Source organism: Centruroides vittatus, unplaced genomic scaffold, assembly GCF_030686945.1.
Source record: "Centruroides vittatus isolate TY-2023 unplaced genomic scaffold, ASM3068694v2 contig_15, whole genome shotgun sequence".
Lineage (NCBI taxonomy): Eukaryota > Metazoa > Arthropoda > Arachnida > Scorpiones > Buthidae > Centruroides > Centruroides vittatus.
The window spans coordinates 557,750-575,215 of NW_027120927.1; the positions used below are offsets into that span (position 1 = coordinate 557,750).

The window sequence follows — 17,466 nt, forward strand, 5'->3', positions numbered from 1 at the left end:
TTAGATTTAGAAAATAAATCGTAACCATACATCAGTACTGCGAGATCTCGTGGCGTACATTACTTCTGACGCACGGGTAGCTGTTGACTTTTTTTTTTTTAGGTAATGGCTAGTCGAGCGGAGCTTAGTAAGCATTGTTAAATACAGACTTTTCTGTCCTATCGAATTTCTTAAATAATTTTTAACTCGTTTTAAAACAGAAATCTTCTGCATTGAAGAAGGCCCCTCCGAATTACGGGCCCTAGACATTTGTCTATTCGATAGTCCGGCCCTGGTTAGGATAACCAATTATGTACGAAAAAATATATTAACCTATCCCATTTTGGAGTTTTTCTCCGTTGCGTGTCGCTTCGTGTCGAATTTTCGTCGATTTTAAGCCTAACGAAAATTTTTATAATAATCGAGGCTATTGTATCATTAAAAATTATTTCTTTATTTTGTACAAACGAAATAAATATATTGAAAAATATAAAAACAAAAAAATTATATATTGGAAGTTAATCTAGTATCAAAAACGTTCGATTCGGCAGGACACGGTCCGACTGGAACACTTTCGGTTGATTGGCTTTCGGATAAACGACGCTCTACTGTATATTAAAATGGCAAAACCTAATTCCGAGGGTAGGGATAGGTTTTATAAGAAATTGTAAATGCCAATAACGAGTAAAAATCGTTAAGTCCGACCCTCCTTGAAATACACACGACACCTTTATCCTCCCCGTCCCTTCGATGCTATTAAATTTTGGTGAGTAAACACCAAAATTTAATAGCACCAATCCCTCTAACAAACAAATCTCCCTGCCAAATTTCAGAGATTTTCGACAAAAAGCACAGGAGTTAAGCTTCAAAGAGTGTGAACAAAGTCTTGCTCCCCCCACACACAGTAACATCAAGACAAAGAAAAACCCCGAATTTTTTTTTTGCATTTTCGACATTTCAATGTTCGAATCCAAAAATGTAAAAATTTTGGGTGTCATTTTTAGACCAATCGCCATACTTTCCCTCTAATATATAACAGAGCTGGAAAAGAAATGTATGTAGCATCTATGATTGTTAATTACAAAGTGTAGGGCTGTTTGGCCAAGCTGTTCGTGCAACGAGATTAAATGCAATGAACAAATAACTCTACTGCCTAAGATTTTGAAGAGGGAGATGCCTATCAGAATTTATATTTGTTGTTTTATCAATATTTACTTAGATTTATTTGTACCAGTATTAGAAAGTTAAGTGTACAACATGCTATGATTATTTTAATATTTAATAAGTTTAGATATTCCAAATTCCAAACATTTTAACTTCAAATTTTGATGATAAACAGTATAATTGCATTTATTTTTACATTATTTTCTCAATGATTTAAATTATACAAGCTGATTCAAAGTCCCATCAAGAAGTTCCCAAATAAATTCATCAAACCTAAAGTCCAACAATTTTATTGAACATATCCAATAAAACTTAACATCTAATTAACAATGAATAACAACCTTTGGTTTTTTTGGCACAATTTCTTGAATAAATATAAGAAGATAACTTATTTCTTCTAATCAAACAGTCCTGAAAACAAAAACAAAAGTTAAGATCATTTTAAACTTTGAAAATGGAATTAAATTTTAAGTTTAGAATGTAAAACTAAAAATTATTTTTAAAAATATCTTAAAATCTCATTTGCTTAAATAAACTGTTTGATACAAGCCTAGCAAAGGGTCACAAAGATTTAGTTTTTTTGTATGAATTCGTCATTTTATAAAAAATATTTAAAGTTTCTGTTGATAACTGGTAAAAAACTTATTTTATTATTGATATACGGTGCAATTTTTAAATGAAGACCGACGTAAAAGAAGACAATTTGTAAACAAAGACCGGGTCGAATTCCAAATTTTTTCCTTCAAAGTTGCTGCAAACAAAGACCAAAACCTCTTTTCTTAAGATCTCGTACCGTTAAACAAAGACGATCCTTACCGTCCGACCTGGCTTTGCTCGAAGTGTAGAAATTAATACGGGGTAAAACGTACTTTTAGTATCGTTACCGACGTTAAAACAAAAGAAATAGGATAAGTTTGTTTAAATGCTATGTGCCACGGTCGAACGTGTGGCACGCCGAAGAAATCGTCCGACGTACGACGTCGTACAATTTTAGTTTATTACCCGTCTTTCGGTCGTCCTCGTGGCGTATCGCCCGATCGTTCTTTTTATCGATCGATTTCTTTACGTTAATTTTAATTAAATCGTACTCGTTTCGTTTCTTTAAATATCGATATTTGACGTCTAAAACTCCGGCACGCACGAACGTTTTTAAAGACGGTAATTACGCTTATAATGCGCGGGGACTCGAAGGTTCGACGTTCCTGCTATAAACTAGGTATCGTAAGAAGTGCTAGGAATGATACCGAAGTAAACTTCGTGACCTTTAAAATCACTATACCGATTTCAAATTGTAATTGTGAAAAAGTTTCTGAAGTTTATAGCAGAGTAATAAGTGTTTTTAAACTGTCTGTGCTAGTGCACTTCAATTATTAATTATTTCAAACAAATTTAAGAAGTTTTAATATATTTTTAATTTTTAAAACAATTATTTAGATCTCCTATAGTTAAGGTATCTATTTAAATGTAAGACAACTAAATAACATAAAATTAACAAAAGACTGAAAGCCACATTTGTTTGGTACAATGATGATCTTCATTTACAGGTTACATTGCATTGTTTTTAGCTTTTGGAAAGAGGTGAACTCTACAATTGTCTGGATTGAAGGAGTAAGACGATGCATTACGGGTTATCTGCTAAGGGGTACCTGCCGAAAGGATCTCGATGCCTAAATAGGGCAGTTTCCCCAGAGACCCGTGAGAAAATCTGGAAAACTTTGTGATTTTTTTTTCTCTAATGATGAGTATAATAGAAATTATGATTCCAAGAATCGAGATTTATTAGACTCTGATCTGTACAAAAGATACTCTTCACTTTAGTTTGGTGCAATTAACTAAAGCTGGCAGAAGAGAATGGTAAAAAGATTTTAACAAATCTTTAATAACCGCTTCCTAACAATTATTACAGTTTCTAAATAAAGTTTCGTAAGTATACCCGAACTTATAAAACATTTCTAATTCGGATATTACACGACCGATAGCGATAACAATAAGTGGATTCTACTATATATCAAAATCCAGTTAGTGATCTGAAAGAGCATTAGTATTTTATGCACAACTTATGTAGAGAAATGGATTCAAATTAATATAGATACCTCTTAATTATACCATATTTGAATTCTTTTTATATTTTGACTTAGCATAGATTAATGGCTTTTTTTTTTAGTATACAACAGTATCGATAATTTGAATGTCGAGCAAGAATTCTTCCTGCTGGATGTTTTAGGGTTTAGTGTGATTATTTTGAAGTATCGCATCCAGTTTTTGAGTGTTGTCTCGGTAATTTGACTCGTGCATAAATCCATTCGGAACCGATGACTTTCCGTAAACTTATCTGCACACCATGAAGCTAATTAACATTATTAAACATTAACAGGAACAGAAATCTAACATACAAATATTCCAAACAACATGCAGCAGATAAATATACAGAGCAGCTAACTAAATATCATACTCGGCTCTTTAAAATACTTAATGAATCATCAAATACCTGATGCCGAGAAATGTTTATTAAAGAAGCATTAATGTTTTTGACTCGATACGACGGGCCGTCTTCGGATGCAACCAAAACTCGAACGTATTTTTAACATTTAAACGACGGAACCTTCGAACACTTTTACATTTAAATTTAAAACAGCTACTAGATAAATTAACAAATAAATAATAAAATAAAACAAAATATACTAAATGAACTAATACAATAATGATGTAAATAATATAATAAAATAAAAATGCCTCTAAGTATAAGGGCAGGTGCGGGCTTATGTTTCGGTTTTTCTTTTATTTAGAATTTCCGTGCGGAAGCTAGTCCGCCCGCATCCCTGGCATTAATACGACCGTCCTTTAATTTACTTTTATAGATTTCGATTTTTTCTTTGTGCATTGCTAACGATGGGGAATGCATAGCCCCGAGGATAGTCGCGTTGTTCCATTTAACCACAGAGTCCTCTGCTTAGGCCATACAGGATAATACTGTGTTGCAGTGCTCTTTATTAATATCTGTGCTCCTTAAGTCTGATAGCTAAATTCCTTCCTGTGACCCCAATATAGTCCTTTTAATTCCCAATTTTCAAATGGAATTTTGTATATGCCCACTTTTTATTCTTTTTTAATCATGTCTATCATTTCTTAAAATACTGTATAAATTAGGTGCTCTTTTCAAAACTATTTTTGAGTATTTGTTTTAAATTTAAATGTAAAAGTGTTTCAATGTTCTGTCATTTAAATGTTAAGTTAAAAATACAGTCAAACCTGTTTTTATGCGCTCTTTTTATGTGCGATTTTTATTTGTGCGATTTTTTTAATGCGAATTTTTAATTTGTGCGGTTTTTTTTGTGCGATTTTTTTATTTGTGCGGTATAGTTGGCGACTAGTCTCGTGCGATTCGTCATGTCTCACGTTGACTTATTATAGCTAAATAAACTTTTATAGCATAAATGCACTTATTATAGTAATATTATTGCATGAATATGCGAAAAATGAAATAATTTACTTTTTAAGCCAACAAAACACCACCTGGACAAAAATATGTAAAACAGACGATAGACCAGACGATGCAGTCAAGTGCTGACATCTGTTGTCAATAAATTCTATTTCGTACGGTTTTGAGTTATTTTCTATGTGAGACTTTTTTATGCGGTCCCTGTTGACCGCATAAAAAAAAATATTTTTTAATTGTGTTGCGAAAACTATTTTTTACAGCCATTCGTGAAGTTTCGTGCGATTTTTTTTAATGCGTCTTTTTTAATGCGGTCCCTATCCCCCGCATAAAAACAGGTTTGACTGTACATTCAAATTTTGGTGGCATCTGAAGATGGCCTATCATATTGGGCCAAAAATGTTAATGTTTATTAAACATTTCTCAGCATCAGGTGTTTGATAATTCATTAAGTATACAAAGCAGCTGCGGCATAAGGCTGTGTTCAGACAGTCTCTTTATGTTACGTTACATCGGTCAATCAAAGAAGGCATTATTTGCAACACCTTAAATAACTGTACCCCACATAATATAATGTAAGAAGAGCCTCTGAATGCAGCCTAAATTGCATAAAATAAACCTACCTACATAATTTTGAGATGCCAAAGGGCACAAAAGGGGTTCCAAAGTACAAGCATAAATTAATTTTTGAAAATATTGCATTTATTTAAAATTTGGAAAACTATTCTCCTAAATGCTTAAAATTGTTAATGCAAGACATTGGACAAAGCATTAAAAAGGCAGCCATAGTTTTGCCCATTATGAGTGCATCCAAATTAAAATGGAGCTGGCTGGTGTGTTCAAGGAATGCAGCGGCAGACTTAGTTTGTGCACTTACAAGTGAAAAGAGGGCCCCACAATTCTGGCAGAGGAGAAATTATGAGGGGGAAAAACAACTTAAGAAAAGTTGTGATTTCATCATAAAGTTTAAATTCTTAAAATGTTAAATGAAGTGCTGATTGATGCATTGTCTCAATCATCTGCTCTATATGCTTTATAAACATTTTATAAAAAATTTTAATCAGAAATAAAGTGCAGAGTGGCTGTAAAATCAATTAACCACAACTTTTCATCAGTTAAAACTGGTCTGAAATGAGTGCATGTTACTATTTTGTAATTTCACTCACTTTCAATGAAGTAACTGAATCAGTTATAAATCAGTTTCAACATTTCTTAAAGTAATTTTAATATTTAACTTTGTTAATTGACTATCGAGTTGTGCTGTATGTCATTTTTCCTTTCCTAAACTAATAGACAGAGTATTGACATATAATTGCACAGAGCTTCTACCTTATTAAAAATATTTTATTGGCATTTCTATGCAAATAACTAACATCTTGCAATCTGTTGACAAACTTTGTAATTTATCTTTCAATTATGTATATGTTACAGTAAAAACCCGTTTTTAGTGAAAACGCGTTTTAACTAGGTGAAACTAGTTTTTACTGGATGTCATTGTTATAACCCGTTTTGTCTAGTTAAAACTAGAATTTACTGCTGTACATGTTTTGATTTTAGATAAAACTAGTTTTAACTTTTAACATTAGTTAAAACTAATTTTAGCTACATAAATATGTTTGGGGGAAATAAATAAAGTGATGATTGGGATTAAAACATTTGTATTATTTAATACGATATTTATTGAAAATATTGGTCACACATCTGTGTTATTAACATTAATTAACTCTTCGTCCCCGAAGGCACCGATCGATCGGTACCCTGGCTTTTTAAGCAAAACTTCGAGGATACCGATTTGTCGTTACTTTGGTAAATATCGATTTTTGTAAAATTTATTAACAACAAATATAATCTCGTTCGATACGAAGTGAATAAAGTATAATAATTCATTATATTAGTTGATAGCGGTATAAATTTTGATTTCAAACAAATGTTTGATATAATGTGCGATAATTTCACAACGAATAAGCGTACACGCGTAAGTGTTATATCAAATTGTACAAAACAATACTCTACGTCTTTCCGACTCTGTGACAGCAAACAACTACGTAATTAGACAATGTTAATTTTCACAAAATGTTACAAATTACCAAGTTTGTGTGTCAGTTCTGATATATATTATTTTTTTTCTTATAAATTTTTCTAATAAAATGCATTGAAAAATATCGTATTTAAAACTAAAGATATTAATAAACGTAAGTGATTTTTTTCATATAGATATAATGATAATTTGATTTTTGGTGAACTTTTAAAATAATATCGCCCGACTGACCTATATTGCCCTAGGAGGGATTGCAAAATAAACGTAAACGAGACGTCGGGGGAAAAGGGTTAAAGCGATACGAAATCCGTCATACGCTATAGGAACGTGTTAGCCGAACGACCTTGGTCGAAACAGTTTTTACTAAGCCATTTTGTTAAAACCCGTTTTGTCTAGTTAAAACTAGTTTTAACTCAAATTCATTTTTGACTAGCAGTAAATTCTAGTTTAAACAATGACATCCAGTAAAAACTAGTTTCAACTAGTTAAAATGCGTTTTCACTAAAAACGAGTTTTTACTGTAACATATACACATCTTTTTTATTATAAAAAAAGTATAATATTTATTATAAAATGATTATAAATTCACAAAATATTTTTTAAAGATTTCATACAGACTTTAAAAAAAATTATTAAAAAGCAAGCAATCATACCAAAGCCCATATCTTCATCAGATTCCTCAGACTCTTCCTTCTTTTCTTCTTTGGGTTCTGAAATATTATGTAATGAGACAAATTAGAATTTTCTTTGCTTGAACATAATTTAACATTCTAAAATTTATGAAGAGTAGTAAATGTAACACGTTTGTCCTTACCTTCCTTTGGAACAGGTGCACTTTCGCCACCCGCAGGTGCAAGAGCACCACCCTCTCCCAGACCCATTCCACCAGCTCCCATTCCAGATCCGACATTTGTGATAAGCTGCTTCAAGTCAACTCCTTCCAGAGCTTTGGCAAACAATGCTGAAAAGTAAAGTTGACCAGTTAAGTCAGTGTTTACGACTGGCTTTTAATTAATCCAATACTTCACTTTAATTTTCTACATATTAAACTAAAACTTATCTATATTTTAAGTTATTATTAGATGATTTTGAGAGCAAGATAAAAGCAAGAAACACTAATTCTAGTGTAGTAGGCAACCTTAAAAAATGTACTAAAATCACACTATAAACAAGTCTAATCTTAAACAAATTTTGTGTATTTGTATCTGTTACATAAATATGCACATGCTCATAAACATAACAGTTATTTTATACACATTTTCATTAATATGGAATCTACAAATTTAAGATTTCTAAACTTACTGGGCCAGTAGGGTTCAACCTCAACATTGGCAGCTTTAAGAATGGTGTTCATCTTCTCTGCCTGAAAAATAATGGAAGATTAAGAATCATTAGTTACAATAATAAATTTTACACTGCAGTAATATGTATCATTCCCCTTCCGACAATAGAAAATTGTTGTAGACATTATTTTCAAGACATAACTGAGGAATTATCTTAAACTAGTTCTGTTAGGCATCTTTTATGACAATAAAATTTGTGATGGAACTCGTGGGCGAAAAGATTTTCCAAAAACAATCGAGTGATTATGCTCCACACTGCACAAAAATGCATAGATTAATATTAAATTTAATTATTAGCTCGGAAACAACACACAGATAAAAGCAGGTAGGTTTCGTAACATTTTCAGTTTATTTACATACAAAGGCGGAAGATACAATTCTCTGATGATCTATTATAGTAATAAGCAGCCTATGACCCTTGTCTGAATGTGGCCTACGAGGTCCCGATGTGACCACCGGGTTTGGAAACCCAATTTTATTTTCCCATTTTCTGTCTCGGGCCAGTACGCAACCCAAAGTAAGCTAACATTCATGACAAAGAACATTCAAACTAAACTCAACCAGTAAAAAGACAAAAACATACTATACATTATTAGTTTGCATATTATTAGCATGTATTATTTTAGTACCTAGTATACTGGTAGAGTATTTTTGATTACTCTATGAAAAAAGTAAAAAAAAATCCTAAAATGTAAGTGAAAATACAATGTTTTTCTCATTGTAATCAGAGTTCACTTATCTTCGGATAAATAAGCATTTCTCTGTGATGTATCAAAGATTTTGCAAATATGGGTGCCATTCAATTAGGTCCAAGAATAAAAGTGCACATCCAATGCCATTTTTTGGAGAATGTTACTCAATTATCTTAGAAATACTCTGGTTACATAACTTTACATCATTCTTTTTTGTTAGCATTTTAAAATTATTGAAAAAAATAAAAATAAATAGTTGATAATTTTGAATTTGTAGATTAATTATAAATTATACAAATTACGTATGATATGTTTATTTTAAAGTAACAGAACATACAACTGTTTGCTTTGGTATCGAGGAAGTGCTGTAGTGCATAAGTATCAGGGGGGGATATTTTTAAAATAATTTTTGCACTATCAGATTCAATATGTGGCTGACGATAACTAATAATGATTGTATGTCATGTTTTAACAAGCACATTAAGCATTACATGCCACTTGATTTTCTATTTGTTTATAGCATAATAGTGTAAATTGCTGACATTTTTTTACTTCACTTATATGCAAACTGTTATTAAATGGAAATAGCAGACAAACATTAGATGTTAATTAAAAGTTATAACTTAGATTTTTACTTGTTTTAACACGTCCTTTTGATATCTGTCACGAAAATCACTAAATTTTTGTTAATTGTAGTCTTGCTTGCTTACTCCATTTGATGTTATCAGTCAGTCATTATTAGCAGCCTAAATCAAAAGCAAAAGGCAAGTCCAGAGTAATTACAATTAGATTCTATAGCATTATATTTTCTCATTAATATACATTTAGCAGATTTTAGGAGTCAAGTTTAGCAAGTTTGTTAAATTTAATATGCCAGATCTATTTCCACTATTATATTCTATATCCAATTTTTATAATTATTATTAAATTTATTTTAAAAAACAGCTTAAAACACTTGCTATTATGTGACATCAATCTGAAAAATTTGGCAACACACACTAACAAGTAAGAACATTAAGGTTCACGACCTGTAGACAAAAATAAATTGCCTTTTTATGATTACAATTTATGTAGGAATTATTTAGAGAAGAAGCAGGAAATCTGAAGACCTTTGTTGTTTCTATTGAAACTTGATGACAAAAAACTTAATGACAGCAAAAACTGAAAATATTTTCCTGTTCAATAAAGACTATGTAAATATAATACACTTATATTTTTTGAGAACTTAAGCTTAATGTACCGTACACACTTATACGACCTTCGATACTACATCCGGCCTTAAATCCCTACGATACGGAATGCGACTGCAGATTCAAAAACGTTTTAATTGGAAAACTGCATCCGCACAAAAACAGCTTTTTATTACAAATAAATCAAACTATTTGCACTATTATCAATAGCATTGGTACGTAGTTTTAATGGACTCAAATGGCAGAATGCATATTCTTCCATTTGAGTCCCGACAGTCTTGACATTGCATAACTCTGTAATTAAGATCCCTACGTCCCGATCTATCCATTAAGTATCTTTAATTTTAGATAATACGAAGATTACGAAGCTTGATTCAGAACATTACGACTTTAAAATGAAACTGTACTTTGTAATAAGTTGCTTATGCATAAAAATCTTCCTATAAGTTATTCGTGATTTCGTCAAGTTCAACTTTATTGATATAAGGCATTCTTCAATTATATATTACGTGTCCGGTTTAATTTCACTCATTGAAGACAGTGGCAGATTTAATTTTGCACAGTTCAATTTTGAGGCCTCCCTCTAAATATTTTCACTACCCCTACACCCTACAATGTGAATTCCATGCATACGTCTTTTACTCCGGTAGGCACTATATTGGTGGTCAAAAAACGAGACATAGGGAAATAACATCAAAAATTAACCAATATAAAATTACAACTATCTGGTTGTATTTAAAAAGGTTACTGATGTTCAGATTGTATTAATTATGAAAATTGAAACTTATTGGTACGAGAATTATTAAGTTTCAATAGGTAAGTATTAAAAACTAAGAAAATTTCGTACTCCATGGATATAAAAAATAATTTATTTTTAAATTTACTACTGATTTGTATTTCAAAAATCTAGTAATCTACAAATAATAAAAATTTATTTGTTAATTGTTATAATAGATTTCACTATTGTTTGGTAAATAATTAAGGGTAATTTAATTTAGAGAATACTGCTAAATTATTATTTTTATTATGAAAGAAAATAATTAAAATAAACTTTTTTTTATTTCGAGAGCCGAATTTTGAGGCCCCAGGCACATGCCTCGTGCACCTATGCAGAAATCTACCACCGATTGCATATATTATCTAGATCACGATAAACAACCTGCTGCCTACATGGTCCTAATATGTGGCCCTTGAATTTGACAACAATTCTATTTTCCTGTTTTCTGCCTCATGCTATTGTGCAACTCTAAGCTGATATTTGTGAAGAACAACATTCAAAGTAAACGCAACCAGTAAAAAAATGAGAATAAACTATATATTACTAGTTTATATATCATTAGCATATATCATTTTAGTGCTGCAGTTACAAAGTATATTTGTACTCATCAGGCTTAAAATCTGAACTCTAAGAAACATGCATGCAGCTTACTAAAGCCTACAAAGTTCACTTACTACTCATATCCAGGAAAGGTTGATCGTCATGCAGGCTAATGTACCAAAAGCTATCAGTATACATAGCCTTTCATGCATTAGATTCACTGAAATGTTTGCAGTAAAATAAATTTTAATTAAAAGAAATGTGTAAATCACGAGGAGTTCCATGGTAATACATAAATTTTCCAAACAAAATGCAAATTAAAAATGATATCTTTGCAAATCATGTGGCAATAATGATGCAGTCAAAGTAGTGTCTCTGAATATAAGGCATGCTGCAGCACTGCAACAATGCTTTATATTCAGACATTACTTTGAAATGATTGTATTAAGACAAAATACACTTGAACTTTCCAACTGTACTAAGACATTTTCACACACATACTATAGCAACCTGTTTTTGTGTCAGGAATATTGGAAAGTCATCACTGAAAATTAGATACAGAAAAAGTGATTTTACTTAAAGATAATACAAAACATTAATCAAAATAGTATTCCTCATTGTTATTGTTAGCTATCTCCCAGAACCAGCATTTAACCAGCTTTTGAATGCCCAGTTCAAAGGCAAAGTTGTCCACCTGGGCCTGGAGTACAGCAAATCCCTTTTACCTTTTTTTTTTTTTTTGAAAAAATGAAGTATTCTACATATTTCTCTACTTTCCAAAATGTTTCTTTATTACTAAAAACATCTTAAAGCTTTTACTTTCTGTTATACAAACAACATATTAATTTTATAGGGGGGTAAGAATCATTTATGGACCACTAAGTCTTCTCGGGGCCCAGGAAAAACTCCCGGCTCCCTTCCCTCTTGCCGGTTATCCCCATTTTGGGCATTGCACACACATGACGAGCATGGAAAATACCTTCTTAATGCCCATAAAATTAAAAAATTAAATCTTACATATAGATAACAGTAATTTTACGTTTGTTTTGTTAAGTCGCGGCGATGCCTTCCGGGAGGTCTTTTCGAGAGTAACCGGCCCGTTTTGGGCATTACGGACACGGAGAAAACCGGAAAACTCGCTTGGCCGGGCACGAACCCGCGGCAAACTCCCGGCGAAACCGCTTGGCCACCGGCAGGCCAAACACGAATTTTAAACAGTTAGATGCCACTCTCTTTCATTTTACTTTTAAGTTTCCATTAATATTTGCAGATGTTATTCAACACTACACGAAGAAAATTTCAGAAGGACAAATCTTGTGATGGATTTAGGGTCGTGGTTAGTGTTGCCACCTTTACAAAATCGCTGACCCGGACAGCAGGTCAGGTTTCTTCGACCAGAAGTTCCTGACGCATGCGCAATGTCATTTTACAATGCAAAGAATAACGTGCATGCTGGTTCTAAATCAGTTAGGCCAGGAACACGTGTAAAATTTGGCGTAAAATCTGGCATAAAAATTTTTCTGAAATTTTGGCCGAAACAGAACTGAAAATAGAGTAGAGCGTGTCTCTACTTTTTACGCCAAAATTCCTCCAACAAAGAGAAGTCTTTTCTGTGACGTCAATGCAGACACGTGCTTTTTATTCCAACAATGGCGGCAACGAGGGTTAACCCTACAATTGGACGGTCTCGAAAAAACGAAAAATAAATGAAATAGAGGAGTTTATGGAATCCTTTTGACCACGTAAGTGTCATGTATAAAGACACTGTATTTAAACAACGTTTATGGATGGCTATAGTCAAAATTTCAAATAACAAGTAGGTCTAGTAGAATTGATATATAGGCCTAGTATTTAGATCACACGTTCTTTATTTGAATTCGGAATATAAGTCTATTAATTTAAATTTTCTGTATTATAGCAGAAGAAGTGGAGAAAAAAATGGAAGGTTCAAAGGATATCTGCCTATATGAGAGGAAAAAATTAATAAAATTAGCATTGTTGGTGGCAGTGGTGTTTCCTATTCGACCAGAATTTTTACATATGTGTGTTCTGGCATAAAAGCGTAAAACAGAAACCGAACCGAAAGCCGATTCAGTTTTCTGCCACACAATTTTATGCATGTGTGTTCCTGGCCTTACAGTTAGGGACTAGGGACTTGCATAGGAGTAACGTATGTAACCTAAATTAAGAAAGAAAGAAGAGATAATTTAGCTCCATAGAAGACGTGTATGGACATACTGTACAAGCAAAAAAAAAATAAAAGGTCGAGAGGCAGGTTGCGCGTCACACATTGGCGTAAACAGCGTAACATGGCAGAATGGCAGAAGAGTTTCGGCAAGTTTGAGGTCTTTCCCTGTTCAAATGGTGTAAATTTATAAAAATATTTGAAAGAACTTTGTTTCGTCGTAATTTCACAATTTCTACTAAATTCCCAGACAAAATTAATAGTTCACCCGGACGGCAAGTCAATTCCCGGACAGTCCGGGTGAAAACCGGATGGGTGGTAATACTAGTCGTGGTCCTTCCTACATTTTCGGCAGTATAGGGGTCGACAATCCCAGAGGATCCCCCTACGGCCCGGAAGTAGAATTTTGCGGAAATTTCCCAATTACGAGTAAATTACACAGTAAAAAGTCATTTCTAATAAAAGCAAAGGAGTTATGGGTTAATATTACCTTAGGTGACAAGATGGCGGCTCGTCTCCGATTCCAGCAAGGAAACAGTGTAATGCACGTTCTAACCTAACCTAACCTATTCTAACAAATTACCATAATTATTAGCAACCAAATTATTAGAATAGGTTGGGTTAGGTTAGAACGTGCGTCCCACTGTTTCCTTGCTGGAATCGGAGACGAGCCGCCATCTTGGCACCTAAGGTAACATTAACAGAGTTATGTAATTATTAACATGACATTTTATGTAAATTAACGTTGAACATTTCATTTTTCTCAGAACAGTTATAAAATGCTTTAATAAGCTTATTGAGGTATTTTAATCATTAGAAATAACCTGTTACTACACAAAGTGGCTAGACTTGGACACAATCCAACATTAGTTATAAACAGAAACTGAAAATTTAAAATATTGGCTAAGGGCCAAGAATAGGTCATCTTTCGAATTCAAATCAAAAAATACCCATAATTCCATACCGTAATAGCGATGTCGTCATCTTGCAAAATGAGGGCACTGTAGACGCAAGCGAGTTCGTCGGGAGACAACATTTTAATGCTTTCGAGTACCGGCGACGATGGAAAATAACGACGACACAAAAAGTCGAAACTCCTCCCAAAAAGAAAACCGAAACTTTCTCTGGTACTCTACCTCGACGCTAGGAGCGCTCATCGAGTTTATTTTTTAATACAATTTAGTGATTTTTTTCATTTATTTTGAGTTTTAAAAAATATGAACGTTATACTTATTACGCTTATTTGATTTGGGATATTTGTTTAAATTGGTTTTTCTCCATAAAAGAGTTTAATGTAGTTATACTAACAAAATGAATGTTTAAAGAGACTACGTGAGAGCGCTCCCTCAATTCGTCACAAAAACAATTGCGTCACGTACTGTACAGCTTATAACTGGAATATGTTTTAATCGCAAAATTTTACAAATTATTAATTTTAATAATCATATAAAACACAATTTTGTTTTACTTTCGTTTGAAAAAGTAATCATACAGAGTCATTCTGATGTCATCGCAATTTCTGCTTTTAAGAGCAATATTGTATTTTAACCAAAAAATTCGGATGATACAGATTAAACCAAATAAATGTTATCGATAATATTATTTTGAGTATATTACATATAGGGCTATTGTACTGTATAATGTAAAAAATAAATATCTATTAAAACAAAAAATATTGGTTTTTTTAATTCTTTCCACCCTGTGGGCACTGTTTCGAGTGGTTTACTTTGTGTTTACACGTCTTTCGTCACGCAATTAAAACCTCCAAGAGACCGGAATACAGAGACACACTTACTTTAAATACTTTATATTGGGTCTTAACTGGACAAAGTGATCTTCACTCTTATGCGTGAGTCAGGGCCGTCTTCTTATACGTCCCTCTCTCACTCTGAGTTGCCAGATTTCCCCGTAACAGACACTGAGAGTGCCTCTTTTAGCAAGCCCGTTATGCGTTCGGCCAGGCCCACAACGGGACGGCCGGGTGGTGAGAAACGGGTTCCGACGTATCCGGACGGGTCACCCCCGAAATATTCTTGGGGGTTTTTCGACCCATCCGGATTCGATCCCGGTCCCGCGGAGCGGTAAGCTGCCACCTCGATCGCTCGGCTATCCGGCCAACAATGAAATATTGGCTATCTGTATAGTAGTGGGCACGAGTATCTTGTGTAGTAATCAGTTACTATTTTTATTATCATTTTTGTTTTTTGTATATACATATATGCATTCCGTTTCGTCCGTGCCGGAATTCGAACTATTGTCGCGCGTCTTATTGATTTCGCGTACCGTATCACTCTTTGACGAGTGCTTGTAAGCGGACTCTGTACCACGTAGATGCGGCCGGAGCCCCGTATGGCGGGCAGTATAAAAAGGGGTGCTACGTGTTACGGGAACTTTTCGTTCGATCCTCGACACTACACTCGCTGCCATTGGAAAGATCCGATACGATTTTTATTAGAATAGATACCGCCTTTCTTCGTTAGTCATTTAAATTCACAACACTGAAAAATACCGCACTTTTAGTTTTTGTGTCGACGTAATTGAGTAAACTGATTTTGCAACTTGACTGGTCGTAAATTATATTTTAGCAGTACAGTCATTGAGAAGGAGCCAAAAAACATAAAAGTTGGCTTTTAATGCGTATGAATTGTACGAAATATATTCAATAAGGGTGGAATTAAAAGCCTTAGCTCTAAGGCTTAGTTAGAGTCTTGAAAAACCGGTTAAGTTGCAAAATCATACTGAATTACGTCGATGTACCGTAATCCCAAAAAAGCAAGTAATGAAAAATAGGGTTAAATTACGTACACACGATAATCGTGAACGAAATGATAAGTCGGCTTTGTAAGTACAAAAAATAAAGCAATCTCCATTTGTTTAATTTATTGATAGAATGTCAGACTACAAAATCCAAACGTTCAAATGACGTATGGAAAAGAAAACTATTAGTGGAAGCACGGATTACGATGTCTGTGGTGGAAATTCACTAGTCTCGTCGTCAGTAGATTGGAGGAACTTTTACAGCAAATCATCAGTTTCCTAGATTAGTAGTGAAAACTGATAACAAGTCTGCGCCGAAACAATCACCACGTTACAAAACTATCGCAATCACAAAATTACCGGTATGGCCACATCTCGAAGCTACAACGCCCCGTTTCCTACATCACGGCTATATTCTCATCACCCCAAAAAACAAACAGTCGAGTGTTACGATACCACTCGCAGAAATTATTATATTATTTCGAGATACGTACGATACTGTATTTAATTTATGCTCGGATCTTCGTGTGAAACATTTTTAGTTTGACATTTAAAAACTGATATTTATTTAATTTGGGCTGCAAAACATCTGACAAAGGACCAACAGACGTTACGTCTGTATTTTCGAGAGGCACTTTATTTGAGAGATATTTCTCACGATTACTGCTAGGGCCAATTATTTATTACGTATTTCAAGATTATAAGTTAAAAATTAAAACAAACGCAACATTCAAAAATATTAAAAGTAACTACTATGACGTCACATTTCATATTGATTATTATTTTTCCTAAGGATCATTTATTCGAATATTAAAAGTGAAAAAAAATTCGTGGAATAACGGGATAATATCTTAAAATCCGGGCCGTGGGGCTACGAGGGGGCCGCGGAGCTATGAAATGATTAATTAAATTAACATATGGCATAAATAAAACTAAATTTATATAATGTTTTCATTGCCTTCTGATGCTCCTCCAAAAGTTACAATAGAAAAATTTCCTAAAAGTAACTTAAACTTTCATAGGGATTAAAAAATAGATTAAGTTACATTAAATTAATTATTTGAGTTTTATTTATTTAAAAATTAAATGTATTTAAACTATCTTTGTTTTTCTTTATCTGTCGTCTAAGTTTTAAAACGTCGCCATTTTATATGAAAGTTTAGGGATATTTTACTTTTTATAGACTATTACTCAATAAAATACTATTTTTAATGAGAAAAATCATTTAATGATGTTATGATTTGACTAATGACTTTTTACAAAATAGGGAGATTTCTATGAATAAATTTCCCTTCTAATGAATTTCGCAGGGAATTTCCTTAATGTGATTTAGGGAAACATTTTGTTTTTGAATTATTATTATT

At 33.0% G+C, this 17,466-nt stretch overlaps 1 protein-coding gene across 1 annotated transcript; it reads right to left on the minus strand.

Moving 5' to 3' along the window:
* Positions 1-1,417: 1,417 nt before the first annotated feature.
* On the minus strand, positions 1,418-14,484 carry LOC136968541 (large ribosomal subunit protein P1-like). The gene is made up of 5 exons (XM_067262525.1): positions 14,310-14,484; positions 7,920-7,980; positions 7,432-7,578; positions 7,271-7,327; positions 1,418-1,554 (listed from the first exon to the last, which is right to left on the minus strand). Exons 1-5 carry the CDS (start codon positions 14,379-14,381, stop codon positions 1,541-1,543), a joined length of 351 nt encoding a protein of 116 aa, XP_067118626.1. The 5' UTR covers positions 14,382-14,484; the 3' UTR covers positions 1,418-1,540.
* Between the last annotated feature and the right edge of the window lie 2,982 nt (positions 14,485-17,466).